General features: G+C 29.9%; 4 protein-coding genes and 2 long non-coding RNA genes across 11 annotated transcripts in view; 4 read left to right on the plus strand and 2 right to left on the minus strand.

Annotated features, from left to right (window-relative positions):
• Positions 1 to 5,730, plus strand: part of LOC118440865 (uncharacterized) — a 22,589-nt gene extending 16,859 nt beyond the window's left edge. The window contains exon 3 of the mRNA XM_085657679.1: positions 2,760 to 5,730. Coding sequence (XP_085513805.1) covers positions 2,760 to 4,736 — 1,977 coding nt within the window. The 3' untranslated portion in view covers positions 4,737 to 5,730. The remainder of the gene's footprint in view (positions 1 to 2,759) is intronic.
• Positions 1 to 9,466, minus strand: part of LOC118440870 (uncharacterized) — a 24,290-nt gene extending 14,824 nt beyond the window's left edge. For both annotated transcript variants that reach the window (XR_014982285.1, XR_014982286.1), the window contains exon 1: positions 9,264 to 9,466. This is a non-coding gene — a long non-coding RNA (uncharacterized LOC118440870). The remainder of the gene's footprint in view (positions 1 to 9,263) is intronic.
• Positions 9,467 to 10,870: 1,404 nt separating this feature from the next.
• On the plus strand, positions 10,871 to 12,794 carry LOC146872941 (uncharacterized). 2 transcript variants are annotated; one of them, XR_014982288.1, is made up of 5 exons: positions 10,871 to 11,463; positions 11,781 to 12,034; positions 12,126 to 12,234; positions 12,321 to 12,544; positions 12,634 to 12,794. It is a non-coding gene; the product is annotated as an uncharacterized LOC146872941 (long non-coding RNA). The 2 variants fall into 2 exon arrangements; XR_014982287.1 differs by having other exon boundaries at positions 12,321 to 12,794.
• Positions 12,795 to 12,868: 74 nt separating this feature from the next.
• On the plus strand, positions 12,869 to 15,554 carry LOC118440867 (uncharacterized). 2 transcript variants are annotated; one of them, XM_085657621.1, is made up of 5 exons: positions 12,869 to 13,064; positions 13,390 to 13,795; positions 14,086 to 14,448; positions 14,533 to 14,715; positions 14,836 to 15,554. In XM_085657621.1, the coding sequence occupies exons 2-5, from the start codon at positions 13,391 to 13,393 to the stop codon at positions 15,202 to 15,204; spliced, it is 1,320 nt and encodes a 439-aa protein (XP_085513747.1). In that variant the 5' UTR covers positions 12,869 to 13,064; position 13,390; the 3' UTR covers positions 15,205 to 15,554. The 2 variants fall into 2 exon arrangements, with proteins under 2 accessions (XP_085513747.1, XP_035720437.2); XM_035864544.2 differs by having other exon boundaries at positions 12,869 to 13,034.
• Positions 15,555 to 17,553: 1,999 nt separating this feature from the next.
• Positions 17,554 to 19,396, plus strand: LOC118440871 (uncharacterized). Of its 3 annotated transcripts, none has more exons than XM_085657818.1 (4): positions 17,622 to 17,694; positions 18,505 to 18,585; positions 18,700 to 18,931; positions 19,090 to 19,395. In XM_085657818.1, the coding sequence occupies exons 3-4, from the start codon at positions 18,716 to 18,718 to the stop codon at positions 19,168 to 19,170; spliced, it is 297 nt and encodes a 98-aa protein (XP_085513944.1). In that variant the 5' UTR covers positions 17,622 to 17,694; positions 18,505 to 18,585; positions 18,700 to 18,715; the 3' UTR covers positions 19,171 to 19,395. The 3 variants fall into 3 exon arrangements, with proteins under 3 accessions (XP_035720444.1, XP_085513944.1, XP_035720443.1); XM_035864550.2 differs by lacking the exon at positions 17,622 to 17,694 and adding an exon at positions 17,995 to 18,268 and having other exon boundaries at positions 19,090 to 19,396; XM_035864551.2 differs by lacking the exon at positions 18,505 to 18,585 and having other exon boundaries at positions 17,554 to 17,694; positions 19,090 to 19,391.
• A 268-nt stretch (positions 19,397 to 19,664) lies between these two features.
• LOC118440868 (speckle-type POZ protein B-like) lies at positions 19,665 to 21,297 on the minus strand. Its single transcript, XM_035864545.2, has 2 exons — positions 21,110 to 21,297; positions 19,665 to 20,886 (listed from the first exon to the last, which is right to left on the minus strand). The coding sequence occupies exon 2, from the start codon at positions 20,805 to 20,807 to the stop codon at positions 19,812 to 19,814; it is 996 nt and encodes a 331-aa protein (XP_035720438.1). The 5' UTR covers positions 20,808 to 20,886; positions 21,110 to 21,297; the 3' UTR covers positions 19,665 to 19,811.
• Positions 21,298 to 21,324: the final 27 nt, after the last annotated feature.

The raw sequence follows: 21,324 nt of genomic DNA on the forward strand, positions 1-21,324 counted from the left end.
AATTCTTTTATGCTATGATCAATAATCGAGGTTAAGGTTGGTTATTCAACTAACACGGATTCACGGATTAATGAATAAATGATGTCGATCGGGAAACAATCAATTTGTGACGCATTGACGTATTCATCTCTCACCTTCTACAAGAACAGTAAAGTTATATGTAACAACTAACGTCATTATCGTCGGTCAACCGTGACCATTGGCCGCCTATCACTTACCAATGTGGTGACTAACTAACCGTGGCTAGAATGTTCTTTTTTTTATTTTTTCTTTTTTTTTCTTTTTTTTTTCTTTTTTTTTTTTTTTTTTTTTTTGAATTTATTTTTAGCTATTTATTTAGTTTTTCTTTTTTCATTACTCTGAAATAATCTAAAAGAGAGAAAAAAGAGAGATACAATGCAATTGTTTCGCTTTAATTTGCTAAGATAGAAATTAGAATAGAATAAATGAAATATAATATCGGCTAAGATAAAGAAATAATTTAACATTGATTTTAATGAAACAATAAGTAATGAATAATCAATATATTCATATATATTTTTATATTCTATCACATATTATATTATTATCATTATTATTATATTATACAATATATATATTTATAATTGTATTACATATTATATTAATTATATATTACATCGTATAATATTCTTACATACTTATATTTATATCTGTAGATATATAATGAAATATATTATTAACTTAAATGAAGAAATAATCTAATCAAACGATCAACTTGATGAAATAATAAGTAATAAATAATTACGTTCGATAATATTACATTATCATTTGAATTACGGAACTTAAGCGTTTAAATATGTAGTGCAAAATGGCGTAACAAAATATATATACATATATTTTATAGTTGCACGTTGAGTATAATGAGAGATTGTAAATTCCGAAAGAGAGGGAACTCTCTCTCTCTCTCTCTCTCTCCCTGTTAGTAGCCTTCAAACATTCTTTCTCTATCTTTCTCTCTCTCTTTCTTTTATCTGAGTTATAAAGGCGTATCAATTTTCAACGCGAAAGACAAGAACAAAAGATTTTCAGTTCATAGTAATCTAACGGTGACTAAACTTGATGTCTGCACGTGCGTCGGTGTACATGACTATAGTGAAGGAACTCATTTTATACGGTTTAAAAAGAAAATTGTATGTATTCTTAGAAAGGAAAATCCTACGAACGAAAAGGATAAAAAAAGATAATTAGATAATTATTACATATGTAATTGTAGACTAAATGTACAAAGGAGAATTATATTTTCTTCATTTAAGAAAGAAATTCGTCATGGTTCATATCTTAAATTAGTTCATATATTCAAAGTTAACATACCTACAAATATACATACATACATACATACATACATACATACATACATACATACATACGTACATACATATATATATTTGCTAAATGTATGAACTATGTATACCAAGAGATAAGTTATGCTCATGTTATACTCAAAGGATAAAGTTATAAATTAAACTTACAACGCCCGTCATAACAGAATTGACAAATTGAAAAAAAAAAAGAAGTTTTTCGAAGAATATCTCGATCGATGTACATCTATTCGAAATATTTTTCATGCGAAATAGAGACAGATAGATAGAGATAGATAGAGAGAGAGAGAGAGAGAGAGAGAGAGAGAGAGAGAGAGAGAGAGAGAGAGAGAGAGAGAGAGAGAGAGACACGTTAAACTTTGTGGCAGCTGTGTGTGGTTGATTCGTGATCGTTGAACAGAGCGTTAAATGTTCGAACACGATCCTGTTGCCTTCTTGCATAACACGAGCAAGTTTTGCACGCCTTCTAATCGCGGCGACCTAAGATAGAACCGGTAAAACCACACCCAACACAGCTGACTGAGAGAACAAGTCCCTCTGTTACATACATAGCTATTTTATCAAATGCTACTTACGGTCGTTTCGTTTCGTTTCGTTTCGTTTCGTTTCGTTTTCCATCCAGTCGATCGTACGGCCTTGTCTGTACTGTTATATACTTGCTACGATGACTCACATCAAACGAAGAAGGAAACTCTGTGTTTACAATTTATAGGTCATCGACTCATCCTTTTGCTAAGCACAACTACATACTCTTTTACCTATAACGGATACACACACTCTCTCTCTCTCTCTCTGTCTCTCTGTCTCTCTGTCTCTCTCTTGATACCTGACCTATGATATAAGCGTCTGTTAACCTTTACGATGAAATCAAGTTCATTACGAGCATCTTCCACGAAAAGATTTATTCTTACGTCATCACGATTCCTCTTTTATTATTACCCAATATACCTCTCATCTTAAAGAATCGATCTTTCTATATATTCAATCCTTATATATAATACTATTTGGCTTGATATTTTTCTTTACATTCTATTGTCTATCTAATAAAAAGAAAAATGCCATCGAAAATTTCCGCTATAAGAAATCATTAGCATTGAGATAAAAAAAAAAAAAAAACATGCGAAGTAATTATGTGAATTGTAATCAAAAAAAAAAAAAAAAAAGTTAATAAGAAAAATAAGATTTTCCCTGACTTTCGAAAATAGAATAAACTTTGTATATTCTTTTTTATCTTGTTGAAATGAAATTTCACCAATGATTACATTTAACGATTAATATAACAAAACTATTTTTAATAAATCTCGATATACCTTCTTAGTGTTGATCTACTGAAGAGTTAAATGAAATAATAAAAAAAAAAAGTATATTAAACAAAGAAATAAAAAAGAACATTGTTTAACAGCGTATATTAATTTGTAGCTCTCACCGGAATACCTGTCGGTACTACAGCAGTATTCTCAATCGCAGTCACAAGCGTACGGACCAACAACTGCAGCGCCACCACCCCAACGCAGACCATTGCCAGCTTATGCTAGACAACAACAACAATTACAACAAGCCTATCACAATTTTCGAAAACCTACCGTAGTACCGCCAAGACCACGAGCTCAACTTCATCCTCAGGCTTTAGCTCAGGCTGAAGCGACAGCTCAATTACACGCTCAAATTGAAGCTAGAAATCGTGCAGAGGCTATACATACAGCTCGTTTAAATCCAAGTGGTACATCGACTTATCAAGTGGCAGCATATTCTGAACCGAAATTGGGTACGTTCGAGCAAGAACTTCTTCAATTGGTGTCAGCTAATCAAGCTCAGGAATTCAAGCTCGTTCCAACTCAGCCAAAGTCTGCTTTGAAATCTGGTTATGCATCAGAATATTCTCAACAATTGGTAAGTTATCCCAGTCAGTATTCTAAGCCAGCAGCAGCAGCACAATTACCGGAACAATATCATATCGAAACGACGGCACAACGTTATCAGCAACAACAGCCAGCACCAGCTTATCAATCCGTCGAGGAACCAGTCCAAATTCAATACCAACCAGTACAGTCACTTCCGGTTCAAACGAAAGAGTTCAGACCTTCTCCTCAATACCAATACGCCGAGGATCATGGTAACCTGAAAGCCCAAGCTGAAGCCGAAGCTATAGCTAGAGCTCAAGCACAAGCTCAAGCTCAAGCTTTAGCTTTCCAGAAGGTTGCTCAAGCTGCTCACAACAAGCATCAGCAGGAAGCTTTCCAACAGATTCAAATTGTGAACGAACGTCATAGACAACAAAGTGCTTTGGAACAGATACAACAGGGTACTCAGATCAGTGACGCAGGACGAGCTCATATCGAGGAACAATATCATCCGAAAAATCCAGAAGCTGCTTATAGAGCACGTTTGAAGGCTCAAGCTCAAGCGGAATTGGCCGAAGCTAGAAGAGCTCAGGAAGCTGCGGAATATAAGGCTCATTCTGACGCCATATTAAAACTCCAGGCGCAACAACAGGCTCATCTTAAAGCTCAAGAGGAAGCCCACAGGAACGCTTTGAATTTCGAGAAGAATCAGTTGCAGGCACAGGCTCAAGCTCAGGCATTGGCACAAGCTCAAGCCGAAGCATTGTATAAGGCTCATCAACAAACACGAGCTAAAGCAAATAGCGAAGTTGTTGCTGTGGCTAGAGCTCAAGCAGAAGCTAGGAAACAAGATCCTGAAAATACTCCGGTAGTTCAATATCTTTTACCCAATAGTACACCTCTCCCATCTCCAAACAGTTATTACACCAGCGACGAAGTACAAAAGTATCAAGCTTCTGGATCATCCTACGTTCCGAGATCTGTCCCAAAAGATGAAGGACCATCTTCCATAGCCGAGGAACTCCAACCTACGATTACTCAGCCCCGACAAACTCACAAATTAAAGATACCAACTGCCTCGCCATCCTCTGTTTACGTTTCTCAATCGGGCCTGTTAAAGAAAGCTCCAATTAAATCATTGACGATTGAAGAAATTATTGATCAGGATCAAATCAATGGACCCCAAGTCGTACGTATTCCTACATCCAAAGGACATCAAACCTTAACTCAAGAAGATCTGTCAGCCCTTATCCATTCCGGTTACTCAGTTACTCCCATTCCTCAAACCGTTAAACCTACCCAACAAACTTACATCGGAGAAAACTCATCAGCTGGATATTACATAAAAAAACAAAGAAATCCAGTTGGCAGGCCTGAATATATCACCTACGAAGATGCAATCCCTCAAGGTCGTAAAGCAATTAGAAAGAATAGACCAATTTTAAAGCCACAAGGTAGCGAAGCTGAGGCTAGCGAAAAAGTTACATACCTGATACCTTTGGAACCAGAATTTGGAAACAAACAACAACCATTGGTTAGACGTTCTCAAGAATGAAAATCGTATATCTATCTTCGTTCTTATTGTTTTTATCCAACGTTAATGGATAAAATCGGTAATGGAACGAAATCGAAATTGATGATATTAGGAAAAAAAGAAAAAAATGTATACAAATTATCGAAATGATTTAATTGAACTAGAGAGGAAAAAGAAAGGAAAGAAAAAAAAAGTCTAAATTATAAAATTCTCGAACGAAGTTTATTATTACCGATAGTATCCATACGTTCTTTTTTTTTTTTAACTATCTTGACACTTCCTTAAACGTTCATACGCATACGAAGCACCATAAACATATAATCTTTCTACCCCCCCTAATCCTCTAACAATATGACGGAATTATATACAAATAATTCACTTTCTTTTTATATCATCCGCTATAATAATAACGATTACATCATTTTTGGTCACAACTGGTATAACGTAATGGCTCTTTTGGATAATTATCTTCTTTGTAATTTCGAGCTCCTGTTCTTTTTCTTTTTTATTCTTTTTATTTTCTTATTTCTTTTTTTTTTTGTATGCGCGTATGTGTGTATGTGCGTGATTATTACTCTTTCTCTTAAACTGTTTGCTTATACGTTTACACATTTATCCGTTACAGCATTTCGTAATAATTTTACTTTCAATTACTATTCCTTGTCGTTAACTCCGTTCAAACGGATGTTAATTTAATAGATAAAATATAAAATATTGCCACTACTCCCCATGAAAAAGAACAATCATAACTCGTTAATATATAACCAATACAGGACATCTTGTAAAACTAATCTAAAAGTTTGAACGAATTTGGAAATAATCTACAAAAATGATGATGATGATGATGATTACTGTTATTATCATTATTTTTATTATATATATAATTATAATAATTATTATTATTAATATTATTACTATTATATATCTGTAGATGGTAAGTGTGCTGACGGTGCTGAGTCGGATGATTTATTAATTTATATTCACTTTGTAAATATTAGATTTTTTAAACGAATAAAAATGTTTAAAAATCCATATACTTTATCTCTCTCTCTCTTTTTTTCATTTCTATCCACCAATCGAAATGATAACGTAATTGTCCTCTCACATTTCTTTTTCATACTCTCGGTATTAATTCATGATCCAAAAAGAAAAGGTTTACTTTTACGATAACACTTGCAATCATAATGTGAAAGACCAAATCATTCATTAAAAATGATCGAATTTTCGATGCAATTCAAAAGCCTCACTAACTCATTACTCATCAATGACACTATCTGTTACTGAACTAATTGATTTCATTACGAAATCAAATGAAATTGATTATATAATATTATTATCAAAAAATTTCTATAAAAAGGTATTCAAAAAAAAAAAAGAGTAATAATTTTAATTTCACAGATGAAAAAATATGACAAAAAAAAAAGTAACGTGCCTGAGAGAGCTGACATATAATAACAAATTATATAATGATTACAGATAGATAGGTAGAAAAAAAATTATTACGAATTATCAACGTAAAAATATTAATTATATGAAGTTGTTTAATTAGTAAATAAATGTATAGATATCCATTTAGAAAATTAATATATACACATGTAAATTAAATTAATATATAAACATTAAAAAAATAATTATTAATAATTATTATTATCTATTGGAAAAAGAAATTAACAAAAATTACAAACATACGATTTGAATTATTCTAAATTATTTTTAATTAAGTGATATCAAATCAATTTGTCCATAATAATTTGTCGAAATAGTGTTGATTTCACGTTATTTAATACGCTATTAATAATCTTTTTTATCGACGATCAACGTTCGCAAGATCATAAATAAAGCAAAGTACATTTGGTAATCTCAAAGCTTGTATCAAAGATAAATGTACTGTAATGGAGAAAGAGATAAGATCGTCTTGTTACCCTCATCTCTGATTTAACAGAAGATGCTGCCTCTGTGACTTTCGACGCAAGAATGATACTTATGTATAATCGTTCGATATAAACGAAGGAAAAAATTGGAGATCAAAAAGTATATAAACAGACATATAAGAGGAATCTATATATATTTGTACGTGTATATATATATATATATATATATATATGTGTGTGTGTGTGTAGATATACATATAAATGTATACATGCAAATCCTATATAGAGATTTATCGTCAACTAATTTCTTGTCCAACGAATGGAAATGTTTCGTCGTTGCATTTTAAAGTAGGATTTTTAAAGTTATAACAGCTTCATATTTCGATGTAAGTACTATGTATATTACACGACAAAGCCGGCTCTAAAGAAGGATACGAACTGGAGAGTTGTCGGATTATATTCAATATCCGGTTTATGGAGAATAAGAGAACGAAATAAGGATGACTCGTTCGATTTCACATGCTCGTCAATATAACAACGTTGTATGGATATGTTTTTTACAAACTTATTTCGATCATTTTGAGAATTATTTTTCACTATTCCTTATTATTTGCTATATATATATATATATATATATATATATATATATATATATATATATATATATACACACATGCATACACACACATTTTTTAATAACTTATTATATATACATGCTTTTAATGATTGATATAATTAAATTATATAATTTTATTCTATAAACATATAAATTTAATATACGATTCTTTTTTGATTTTTATTCAGAATCGAGTCTAAAAGAAAACGATAAAAAAATAAAAAGAAACAAAAGTAATTAGAAGTAAAAAGTGAAAAATTCGTAAACTTATTTAAATTTCTTTATACGATCAAACAACAAAGAGATGGTGACGTTTTCTTACAAAAAAAAAAGAAAAAAAAAAAAGGAAAAGAAAAATAAAAAAATTCAAAGAACAGTAAAAGACAGTACTTTCACGAAAAACGATGAATGCGATCGGTGCATTTGCGATTAACATTAAACGAACGCCATAAGAATATTTATTTAGTTCGAAATACGACTGAAGAAAAAATATTTTTTTAGGCCGAGGCAGAATAATAATACCAAAAAAAAAAAGAAAAAAAAGAAAAAAAAAGATAAAAAAAAAAAGAGGAAGAAAGAAAAAAAAATAAAGAGAGGAGGAGAAGAAAAGAGAAGAGGTTTTATGCTGTGGGCACAGCGGCAATTCGAAGATCCTGTATTACGAGAACATACCGATTACACAACGAAGGACAACCAGTTTTCTGGGCGTTAACTTAGCTCCTACATACAAAGCCTTCCCGTTCGCGTTTGCTTTACTTTCGGTTTCGGTGACCACACACATATAAAGGAACGAAAGAAAGAAAAATATAAAAAAAAATACGAGAAGAGACGAAGAGCCAATAACAAAGAGAATGAACAGTAGTGACAGAATGAGGATGATGGTCGATCCTATAAAAGGATCTTATTTTTCACGCATCGAATGATAATCAACCATGAAATGAATTTCGATACTTCATAAACAAAAAATAATAATGTAAAATGTGTGTGTGTATGTGTTAAAAGACGATGATAATGTTATTTTTTTCTCTATAAAGGATCAAAATTCATATCATGACTCCGGATCCAAACATTAAGGGCGTGTTATTGAAGTCATTTAGAATTGAAGTTGTTTAATAAATATATGTCCGTAAATGCTTCCCTAATAAAAACTACAACCACTTAAAGTTGATATAAAATATTTTTAAGAAAAGAAAGAAATGAGACATTTAATGAGATATTTTATTTAACTTGTTTATTTAAAAATCCATTACAAATTGTTTAAAATTTATATGCAGATTTAATACAAAGTCTTGTCTTGCGTAAAAGTGATCTATGTAATAACTTGTTCCAACATGCCATGAGAATTTCTTATTTGCATTGCTGCATTTATAATTCTATTTATAAGTTCTACTATTAGACTAAACTATTAATTTTACATGACCCCATAAGAATGTAATCCAAGGACCAAAAAAAAACGCTTTAAATACCTTTTTTTCTTTCCCTTATCTCATATTCAAGTTAATTTTCAATGATTATAATTCTGTTAGGAGCAATTTCAATTCTAAATAATTTCAATAAGAAACATTCTGTGTATATATTTACACACACACACACTCATACATATCAAAGAAAAAATATATATAGCATATGTAGTTCTATATATGTTTTATATATGTACATGTAATAAAAAATTTATGTACTTCTTACAAAAAAATATAAATAAAAACTAAATTAATTCACATTACTTAAATGAATAAAGAAAAATCTTATAATAAATTAATTAAATTAATTAAAAATAATTTCTTATTTTATTTCATCCAACATTCTAACATGTGTATATATATATATATATATATGTGTGTGTTGAAATAGATCAGTGCAATAACAAAGGATGCTAAAATATTTCTTATGGATCTAAGATTTAAAACGCTTTCGATGTTAATAACTAATGAAAAGAGACTTCATTAAGATCAGTAATCAATCATAATAGATTTTTAATATGAAAGTACTTTGGTAATAGATCGAAGGACAATAAACATGTCGATTAAAAATAATATTAAAAACAAAAGAAAGTTGTCGTACCTTCTAATTCTTTTTCTTTCCTTTCTATCGTCTGATCATGATATAATGTTAAATTTCTTCTTTCTTCTTTTTCCTCTTCTTCTTCTTCCATTACGTAGCCGAACCATCAATTTCAAAAGAACAATTACAAATAACGTCGAATTAAATTTGACCTAGAGAAGATCTTTGTTACTGTAATCATAAAACAATCACACCGCGTCGCGATATTATTTAAGAACAAATCGTAAGAAATTAAGAAAATTTTCTTTCATTTCTATCAACTTTAAAAAAAAACAAATAATGAGTAATTAAAAATATTAAAAATGAGTAATTAAAAATATTAAAAATATAAAATCATGAAGACTGAACATAAATTCGAATAAGATTTTCTTTTATTTTCTAATAACCTTCAAAACAAATACAAATAATAATAACAAAGAAGTTATTAAGATAAACAAAAAAAATTTATACAATTTTTTTTCGTTTCTATAAACTTTAAAAACGAATACAACTAATTAAATATAAATACGAATAAATAATTTTTATTCGTTTCTATTAACCTTAAAAATAAATCGTTAAATTAAAAAGAATATATCCGAATTCATTCTAATTTCAACTAACATAAGAAATAATGTAGAAAAACTAAAAAATAAAAAAAAAAGGAAGTAAATTTGCAAGCAAAGAGATTTAACTGTTCGTATCGAATGCGAGCACGAGAGTGAAAGGTGATTTCTTCATGAGACGAAAATTGAAGTGTAAGTCTTCGCGCGATTACAAGTTCCGATTGGTGTTTCCAAATGCATCCCACGAATGATCGTGCTCGAATAACGTGATCGGAATCCATTAACTTACATTGATCGATATCTCTAGCAATCTTGAAGTCATATTATTACGTATATTAACTATATTTATAACGCTTTATCTTTCGTATACTTATCGTTTCGTAACACATAATGCTTACAAACGATCGAATAAAACAAAAAGATATCTCGACGACGTATATATCAATAAACGATTGACATTTCCATGAAATAAAATGTGACATTATGAAAGTAAACTCATTAAGCCAATGTCAAGGTCAAGAACTCGATTTTGATAACTCCGTATCCTATATGAAAATGAAATCTTTTTCAATTTTCATTAAATTTCTTTCTCACGAATATATAAATTATCGCCTTCACAATTTTTATGAGGGATAATAAAAACGAATTTTTCGAAGGAACTCGACCTACATAAGCCAGACGTAAAAAAATATGCTTATATGCATATAAAAAATATATTCGCAATTGAATTTACAATTTTATTTTCGTTAGATGAACGAAATGTTTTAACTTTCCAATAAATATGTGTATATATATAATAAATGTATTTATGTACGATATGTCCTTTATTGTATAGTCAATCAAAGCAATCCAGACGCAACCTCAAAAATTTTCACGTATTACTTATCTCTTCTAGATTTTATTACGATATATATTATTATATATTATATACTTATATTACTATATATTATATACTTATATATAGAAAGAGTTCGTGATAAATAATAGGAATAGAATTTGTCCAATAAACGAATTTTGAGGTTATGAAGGAAAATTATGTAAATTGAAAATATTCAATTACTTTATTAATTACTCAAGCTCCTTTTTTATGAAATATAAGATCAAGATCGTTTATTTTCAGTTGAAAGATCTATGTATTTGTGCTTCCACCGATAAATTGTTAGATAAGACAGAGATTGCTTGAAAATATTACGAAAGCTGACAATCACGACGAACAAGGTGAAGATCGATTTCTCGATTGGCGAACTTTCAATGACGATAGATCAACTTCAATCGATCCTTTCTCGTCTTTGTTTTTCTCGAAAAACTTGAATAAGAGAGGCTCGTCCAATTGCGAACATCTCTTCCTTTCACCAACTTAATAGGCGTGGTTTCAATATTTAGTTTCATTACAATCGAAATTCTATCGTCAGAAGGTCAAGGACACGATCCAATTTAACGAATACAAATATACTAAAAATATTTGAAAATAATACATTATTTCCTTTTCTTTTTGTTTTCGGGCTGCTTCACTGCTCACAAAATCGACCTAATTTATTTTAAAGATAAAAAGAACCGGTTTTTACTTTCATATTAGTGAGTATAGGTTATTTGTGCTTATATACTGATATTCAGATAACATCGATATAAGTTACATAATCTTTATATCCGATTTATATGTAAGTATATAAATAAATACGAACAAAAGAATATATCATTCAGTTATGAATTTGAAGTAAATAAATCGTCACTATTTTTTTTATGAAATTTTCATAGATTTAATCTATTAAATAGAAGTAAGAAAAAAAAAAAAAGAATTTTTTTTTATTTAGATACACGTGTAGACATTAAATATCAATACTTATAATTCATTTCTGTATTATGTAACCGAATTACCGACATTTTTTAACGAAACATTCAAAAATTTAATACGATTAGACAAAAGCAAAAAAAAAGAACGAAAATGAAAAAAAAAAGGATCCTTTTCACTTTTTAGGGACAAAGAATGAAGAATATTTCGTTAGTATTCTGAAATTTACACGAGCATCCAAAGCCATCGAGAGTTGAATTTCAATGAATCAACAAAAGAGAAGGCATCGACCTAGTCGAATTCTGGCAGTTTTCACTTTCAGACGATCCGTTGTCAATTCTCTTTGGTATATTGGGTTACCAATACGTACTCTCTGGTAATCTTTAAACTAGAATAGAGAAGGTGCGACGTGGGAAGGTGTGGCGTAATCGTTCGAATATGTAAAAATCAGATGACGTCTGCTACTTTTTTCTTCCTTTCTTTATTCTTTTTTTTTTCCCCCTTTTTAACTGCCAAGTCCTCGTATCCTAGGAACACCTCAGGAGAAATTTTGCTTAATGAACGTTGAAGTCACGTGATACGACCCACAATGATAATCAGATGGATTAGAAAGTGGCTCGTTTCTTCTTTCGTGAATTATGTAAATAAAAAAATAAAACAAAATATCTTAAAATATAGAATATGTTTTATTAATAGAGGTTATCTAATTAGGAGTTTTATTAATAGGGATAAACGACCTCAGCAATGAAAAGTTAGCGATACGAATGAGTCTTGATAAAAAAGGACGATTTTTTGAAAAATGTTTGCTTGTTCATGTACGAGCTTATGCGGACAGTTGAAATATTGATGGAAAGTAAAAAGAAAAAAAAAAATTGCTTGAAAAAAATGTTTTCTTATCGTGTAACATATCTTCCGCAAAGACTCTCAGACTTTTGAAATATTGTTGGAAAGTAAAAAAAAGATTTGCTTGAAAAATGTTTTCTTTCCCCTGTATGAATTTTCTTCTTTTTCGTTGTTTTTTTTTTTTTTTTTTTTTCAGGAACGTAAAGAAGTACCGATCATTTTGAATGTCCGTGGACTAATTAAAAGTTACGAAAGTTGATCGTATTCATCATCGAGAATGACACTAACGTGATATCGCGATGAAGGTGGTTTCACGAATATGCTTCAAGTAGAAACGACCCAATTCTCGTTGGACCTGTGGGCCTCGTAAACGTGAAAGATGTGGGGTGGGGTCTAGTGGTAGGGGGAGGGGGGAGGGCTGGTAAACTGCCTTCATCTTTTTTCGTTGGGAGGGGCCCATCGGTACCACCACGTGGACATATAAGCACGGCTGGATAGCATCGATGGCACACAGTCACTTACAACCCTTTGCTTGCTTCGTGCATCACGAGACAGCGAAGATTTAAACTTGACTTGAGTCTAAGCCAATTTCGGAAGGTGATTGAAATAATTTCATCAAAAAATTCCGTTAGATCATTTTTTATTATCATTTATATTCAAATTACGTAAAAATATTGTAGCAATTGTTTTCAAATATTTTTTATAACATGTTATCGAAGGAAAATTTTTTATTTGTCAAACAATATGTCTGATGATAGTTATTATATAGTATTATTTAATTTTATATTATAATTACTATATCTTGTATCTTTGGGAGAAAAGTTAAAGAACATTTTCTACCAAGTTATTCTTTTCCTAAAGAATATTATCCTAAATCATAGTCTAGATCTTCAAGGAAAGAGTAAAGTGAAAAAAAAGTGAATAATTATCGAGAGTGTGATTTGAATTTCAGAATGCAACTATTCTTGGTGGCTGCAGCATTGCTGCAAGTTGGTCTCTGCGGTCATGTGGCCATTAGGATGCCATATTTAAACCCTGCTGGTGTAACATACATTAACAACGTCCCAGAGGAATCATCCCTTGCTTATGCAACTGCTTATCAAACTCAGCAACACTTTGGAGCTCCATTGCAGTACGCTGCACCCTTGCAATACGCTCAAGCTGCAATTCCAGCGAAGGTTGAAGCACATCACGTTGGATATGCTGCAGCACAAGTACCAGCTGTCGCTGCTGTTCCTTATGTCAAACATGTACCAACTGTATCTCACGTTCCAGTCACCAGGATTGAAGCACAACCAGCTGTATTTGAAAAACAGCTTGATGTCATCAAGCCTGCTGTCTCCACGCGTAAAGTAGAGGTCAGAGTGAAAACAAAATTGTATTCTTTTTTAAATAAGTTTTCTTTTTTTAAATAAAATATAAATATTATAAAAGTTAAAACGTTTCAAATAGGGTATACATATCATTGGTCTAACTATAAACTAACTATAAATTAATAATCTTAATAATCTAAAACATAAAACAAAAATATTTCAAATAAGCTATACTTATCATTGATTTAACTAAATTTCATTTAATAATCCTAATAATCTAAAATATAATACAAAAGAGAAAATAAATTATTTTAAATAAGATTGTTTTAATATAGGTACGTCGACCGGCTATTCAGAAACAATTCTACGATATCGAAGAACGTGTAATCATCAGGCCAGCTGGTTCAGCAGTGGTAGAACTTGACGAACCAACATCGAAATCACAAAAAGGACCTGCCGTTATCCAACCTTTGGCTTATGATTCCATCCATGCACCAATCCAAATACCAGCACTTACTCATTCGGTTAGCCCAGCTCCTCTCTTCATTCCCTCTTCAACCCCAGCACCAGCAATAGCATCTTCTACTGCTTCTTCGATCTCTGAGGAAGAATCTGTAGTAGTAGACAATCCTGAATTCCGTAACGCGAACTCTGCACAAAACGAACAACGTCTCTTCTCTTCTGCTGACCTATCTCAGGTGTTTATTCATAATGCTTTTTTCATCGCTTCTAAGATGTTAAATTAACTTTGATTTTTATCGGAATACTTCTTTTTGATTTAGACCAGAGCTCAACCTCAAGTAATCACTCGTTCAAACGGAGCACCATTGGAAGAAAACTCTCCATTCATTGCTCATGATCCATCCCCATCTGTTGTTCCTAGTCAAAGATTAAATTCTGAAGAAAATAAATCCAATCAGAACAGACTGATCGAGCTTCTCACGGCACGTGGTAGTATTTCTGAGGTAATTACTGTCATTTGTAATATACTTCTTTCATTTGTTTACATCAGGAAATCAACTTCAGACAAGCGAAAACATTTTTTTTCAATGAATCAAATGAAAAAATATCATTGATCATTCCAGGTTGGATTCGATCGTACAGGAGATATCAGCAGACAGAACATTGAAGCAGGACACATACGTGCACGCGTTTTGTCCGCAACTCCAGCACCTGATAACGCGGAACCAACCGATCAACGTGTCTCCACCAGACGTGTCGTAGTTAGCAGACCAATCGAAACTCTTCAAGAAGTCGATGTTGTTGAGCCAGCAACGAAACTCGAAAGAGTATCTATTCAGCAACCAACTCTAATTAAAACTGCTCATTTGGATCACGTTCAGGTTCATGGTTCTGTACCAGTCGTCGGAAAAGCCTATGCACCAGCTGTAGCGCATGCAGCTGTTCCTGTTTATCAGAAAACTATTTCACCTGCTTACGAGTATTATCATTGATTAAAATCTATCCAAACTCGGCCGAATTTCATAAGCTTGGAAAAAGATTCGTATATTTAAATATTTTTTACGATCTTTTTCTGAACTTATCGAAATAATCATGATACGCTTATATAAATCCAGTGGAAATCTTGGCTGATCGTTCATTCGAAAAGTCTGCAAGAATTCCAAATGACTATTTGTCATTATGACTGATTACAAAATTCTATTCCGTGGAGATGACGTTTACTGTTGTATAAAAAACCTAGCCATTAAAGTTGTGATTAATAATGATCTACATCTTTTTTGTACTTTCATAAATGAACAAGTTGAGTGTATACACACACGCATACACACGCACATGCACACATTATCACAAATGAAAATAAAAAATATAGAAATTAAAATTTTTATGTCTTTTATGATCCTTGCCATTTTCTTATATCATGACTTATATCAAATTTGCTAACTTTATCCAATTTAATTAAACATTTAAAAGATAATCATGTAAGATACGACATTCTACTTCATAATGAAAAATAATATACATCTTAATATATGAACAAGCGAACGAAGGACGCCTAAAATCTAAAAATAAAATCTTGAATAATTCTCTGAATGAAAAAAAGTTTATAATGATTTGATCATTTATTAACGATCATGTCATCAATAAACGATTAGAAGGGATGCTTTAAAAGGACACTTGAATAATACAAATAATTATCTAGATTTTTTTTTAGATCCTCCATATAAATCCTTTATCGAAATATGATATTTCTGAAGATTATTAAAAACGACTTGACCAATGTGGACAACTTCCTGAATCAGTGAATCAATTCTGACAAGGGCGACTGCTCTGTCGGTTAGTTTCTGCCTGTAAGGTCGCAACATTGACCCGAATACCACGAGAATATCCATTCTCTCCTTACCTTCGATTAACGAGTTGAAAATTGCGAAGCTTTCATGGAAATCTAAATTATGAGAAATATACTAGTATGAAGGAAGTGAGAAAAAAGGAAAAAATAAAAAATAAAATTAAACATATAATCTAAACTTAATTAAATAAAAAGATATTTCCAACTTGATCATTTAAATTAATGAATTTTTTAATTAGATTGACTAGCTTGACGCAAAATGATCGATTAGTTATTACGAAGAATCAACGAATTCTAATGTTTTCCTAATAAACACGAAGGATGATAGAATTTCCTTTTCACCAAATTTTTGCTTGCATTATATCGTACGGTCACGTTCGATTTAATGCGTAACTTTCGTTCACGAACGAAATCGGTATCGTAACAAACAGGCGTGCCGGATACACCCATGGAATTCGGATATTCTGATGTAAAAAGTGAAACTAGAATGAGAAATATCCAAAAGACACCCACACACACATATATATGTGTATGCAAGGCTTCTTTTATTTTTAGCTTTGTATTAAGATTTTCGAATAATACAAAAGATAATAAAGAAAAAAAGACATTTTTAAATAAAATAATTGATATTTGTTAAATAGAAAGAATTGTTTATTTATCTAATATATGGAAAATATTAAACACGATAAATAATAAGAATAAATATAAATAAAATAAATAACAAAAATAAATAAACAATATGAAATAATTATGTATTAATTATTTTAATCATATTCTGTTATTAATCATATAATTCTCTAATTAATATCAGATTATCATGTATTAAACATTTTAATCATATTGATTTGTTACTTATTATTTATTTAAATATAAAATGTTGGAAGTTATACATATTAACAAAGTTAATAATATAAATAAAAAGAAGAAACACAAAGAGCATTCAATTTTCTTCGTACGTAGATCATCCTATAGATCTAAAATTTAATCGACTCGATCGTAAGTCACGTGGTTCAAAGCCCACGCGTAATACAAAGATAAATACAAAGATTAATAAATTTTACGATATGATAAATAGAAACAACCGATGTAATGTAACATCCGGTTGCACGTTTATCACTCGATTATTTCTTCCTATTTCAACATTAGAATCTTTCGATCGATATGAACGATCTAGCAATCTTTTCAGAGAAACAAATAAACAGATGGAAATTAATCATTCAAAAAGATGTAGGAATTCTTTGAAATTTGTTGTTTGTTTGGCTGATCATTGTGCGACAAAAAAAATCTTCTTAAAATAAAAAAAAAGATAAAAAGAAATAAACATATGAGAGGAAGCTATATTAACTGGATCAATTGAAACGATCGATCGGTATTCGTCACCCTTGACTTGATTTAGCTGAAGATCGATGACCTCGTCTCGAGGATAAGGACAAAGTTAGCCGATGGAAGGACCAAAGCAACGACTAGGCAATGACCACGAGTCTTCGGATGTAACCTTAGCTCGAGTGGAAAGCACTGGTCGAGCAACTCGTATATAAGTAACGCCGTCATGGATCGTGCATTCAGTTAGATACTTACGAGGGAAACGTCGTCCATATCTAAAACGTCTTTGAAGAGATTTTTAAGTGGTCAAGAGGTAAGCAAGAAAGTGAAAAAAGTGTATATGTGCGGCGCATATGTGTGTGTGTTTGTGTGTGTGTATGTATGTATGTATTTATATATGTATATATGTATGTATGTATGTATGTATGTATGTATGTATGTGCTAAGAGATAAATAAATAAAAAGAAAAAAAGAAAATATAAAGACGAAGAAAAAAAATCGTTTAAATTCAAATCCTCAAATTAAAATTAAAGAAAATAGTTCTTCAATCTTTTCAAGGTGATCCATACGATTTAAAGACATTAAATCCTATCAGAGAGATAGATCATAGTAATAACGATCGTAATCAAAGCTTAAAGTATATTTGATGACTGTTGCGGTGAAATTTTAATCCGTTTTCTGCGGTCTTTCTTTTAGCATATACGTTAGTATCAAAGTTAGAGTTGACAACTCTCTTTCAACAATTTTAAGAGAAGTTCTTAAACTTGTCACAGTAGAATCTTCTAGGATAACAAAAAGTATTAAATGGTTCCTCATTTTCAACAATTAGTTTATTTAAATCATTTATCCTTTTCTATAGTATTTTTATAATATCGCGTTTCACCGTGGTAAGTTGAATTTTTGTGATAACAAGCAAATATCAACAAATTTTATATATAATATGTATATATTATATATTATATATATATATATATATATATATAAACACATAAAATTATTACTGCTAAGTACATATAAATAAGTTTAATATATATATGTATATATTATTTTATATATTTTATATATTAATACGTTTTATATATAAAAAATAATAAAATAAATAATAATATATTTTTCTTTATAGATTTTATTAATTAAAATTTGACGACATTATTACCGAGCTAAGGAATTTATCTAACACTTGTATCCTTAATGTTTGTAATCGGTAAAAAAAAAATAAATAAATAAATAAACATACAATTATAGAAGTTTTAAAAGTATTTAATATGTTGACGAGTTAAATTTATTTAAGTATTTTAAAAAAATATCTCTCTTACAGGTAAGGTGATCAAGAGATGAATATCATTTTTGTTCTCGTATTTGCTGGGGTATGCGCGGCTGCGCCACAATTCTTTGCTCAATCAGGAACGATCTATGCACATCCAGCCGTACTGTTGAATTCAGCAATGGAAAATACTTTACCGTATCACCTAAAAAACGATTTTTATAAAAATCCACGAATCGCTTCTGGGCTTGCGAAAGAATCGTGGTTCACTGATAAAGAAATGCAGGTAAAACTATAGGGAAAAAATTTTCTTTACTTTCTTTTTTGTTTTTTATTTAAATTGCATAAGAATAATAATTTCTTATACAAATTTCTTTTCGACTATGTGAATGACATAAAATGCTGATAAAAAATAACATCATTCGATGAATCATTTATTCGCAGGTAATCGATCGCGACACGGACAAAATACCGCGGGAAAAAATATTCGACGTTTTGCATAACGCTGGTCTTGCTCATAAATAATAATCTCAAATATATCTTATCGAAATTTTTTTATTGCCATAATACAATGAATATAACAAGTTCATATCGTAAAATAAGACGGTACGCAAAAAACTCGTTGCATGAACGAATTAACATGTGGTATCTATCATTTCTAATGTGTATAAGATGTATTTATTTAGATATCTTCCTTTTTTTTTATAGATTTTTGTTTATAGTGTATCTCGTGTATGTAGTTAATTAGTAAATTATATACAGCATCGTAATTATGTATATTTTTATATAAATGTTAGAATTTATTAAACAAATATAACGTTCCTGCAAGGGCTGTGAACAAGAAAGACATTAATTATAAATCTAATGTTTTATTATGATCTTTTATAAATAATTATCGAGTAAAAACTGAATCTTCCTTTACTTAATATTTATCGTAATTGTTATAATGCTAATTTATTATCAGGATAATGTGTTTATAAAAATATAAAAATATAATAAAAATGATGTGATAAATTTATATACATATATAGATTAGATGTACTTAATTATATCGATTACAAATATATACAAAATATAAAAAAAATAAAAAACATAAAAAAATAAAGAGAAATATAAAAATGATACCAAAAAAGACAATGTACTTCGTTTAATAAAATAGAAAATAATCATTTAGTCATAAGGAAATTTAAAAGTTCTATCATTAAATCTGGATAAAATCGTTTTAAATTTTCATAGTTCTCTGTTTTCTTTATATCATTTGCATAATTTACTATAAACTTTATAGCATCTGCGACTAAATGATCTGAATTTATTTCGTTTGCCACAATCAAAGTATCAATGACATTATCTACATTCATTTTCGTTTGCAATATCTTTATGCAATTATCTTCCAAATTAGTTATACCAAATTTATTAGCTATTGGCAAAAGTTCACGCGCATAAGAGTCTAAGGTATTCTCATTCGCTGTATAAATGTAGCATAACATATAATCAAATAGATCTGGATTTACATCATATATATCTATCCTGTTACTGTTTTCATTCTTGGCTTTAATTATTAATGACTTAAAATAAGGATAATAACACAATATCGGAGTGTGTATCATAAATGGTTTGTCTTTAACATAAATAGTCATGTCACTGAATATGCCAGTTTTATACATAATATCTAAATACTCAGTTACATTTTCTTCCCATGACTTTAAAAGAACATATCTACCAGGAATCGATTCATAAATGAATTTTGCTGAAAGTGTGCTATAACTTATCGAACATTTCAAATTTATGTCTGTTTCACAATTTTTACAAATGTTAAATGTTTGTAATCCATATAGTTTGTTTGTAATGATATCCGATACAGTTACTTTCTTTTTACATCCTCTTATTTTGTATTTGACATTCAAAACTATATCAGGTGGTGAATATTTAGAAAATATTAGACCAATTTGTATGTCCTTGCAAGTAATTTTAAAACATTTTGGACAGTGATAAAAGTCCAGAATACTTTGTAAACTTATTTGATAACAAATATGTACTTTTTTATACTTTTCTGTAAATATAGGCGATAATAATCGTTCTGATAAATTAAAAAAATATTCAATAGAAGTTATTTTCCATATATGAGATAAAGAAGTGGTATTCAGTTTGGTATATTTATCCATCGTTTATATTAACTAATTTTTTTAATTGCTCTTATGCATAATACACAGCAACAAACCGTACGTAGAAATGAAGAAGAATCTATAAGAAAAATTTCCAATAAATTTATATATATATATATATATTTTTTTTTTGTTAACAATTTTTCATAGTATTATCTTCATGTTGTTATATAATTATAATCAAAGAAATTTAATTCACATAAAATAACAGAAATTAAAATTGAATCTTTTGAAATAATAAAGCAGGTCCTTTTGTTAATATAAAAGTAGGATGTAGATCTTATGTATATATATATGCATACCTTATATAGTATAAATTAATTTCTTTATCAAAACTCAACACCCTTTTGCGTAGTACTTAATTCAATTTAGAAAAGGTTTATTCAATTTTTAAAGAATTTTAATATTTATGGGATAACGTTCTTCTATGTACTTATCGCCTTTTCACTTTCATCGTACCTAATTCTGTAACGTATCTTTATTTTCGTTAAATAGCTACGTCACAATATTACTATAC

This window comes from Vespa mandarinia, chromosome 6, assembly GCF_050613455.1.
Source record: "Vespa mandarinia isolate Hongniang chromosome 6, ASM5061345v1, whole genome shotgun sequence".
Classification (NCBI taxonomy): Eukaryota; Metazoa; Arthropoda; class Insecta; order Hymenoptera; family Vespidae; genus Vespa; species Vespa mandarinia.

What these genes read in the sequence shown, in the direction of transcription:
- LOC118440867 (XM_085657621.1), top strand. Translation starts at nt 13,391, where the DNA reads ATGCAACTATTCTTGGTGGCTGCAGCATTGCTGCAAGTTGGTCTCTGC. An exon ending in CTTCTGCTGACCTATCTCAG is followed by an intron (nt 14,449 to 14,532) that starts GTGTTTATTCAT and finishes TTTTTGATTTAG; the next exon opens with ACCAGAGCTCAACCTCAAGT. An exon ending in CACGTGGTAGTATTTCTGAG is followed by an intron (nt 14,716 to 14,835) that starts GTAATTACTGTC and finishes TGATCATTCCAG; the next exon opens with GTTGGATTCGATCGTACAGG.
- LOC118440871 (XM_035864551.2), top strand. Translation starts at nt 18,716, where the DNA reads ATGAATATCATTTTTGTTCTCGTATTTGCTGGGGTATGCGCGGCTGCG. An exon ending in TCACTGATAAAGAAATGCAG is followed by an intron (nt 18,932 to 19,089) that starts GTAAAACTATAG and finishes ATTTATTCGCAG; the next exon opens with GTAATCGATCGCGACACGGA.
- LOC118440868 (XM_035864545.2), bottom strand. Translation starts at nt 20,807, where the DNA reads ATGGATAAATATACCAAACTGAATACCACTTCTTTATCTCATATATGG.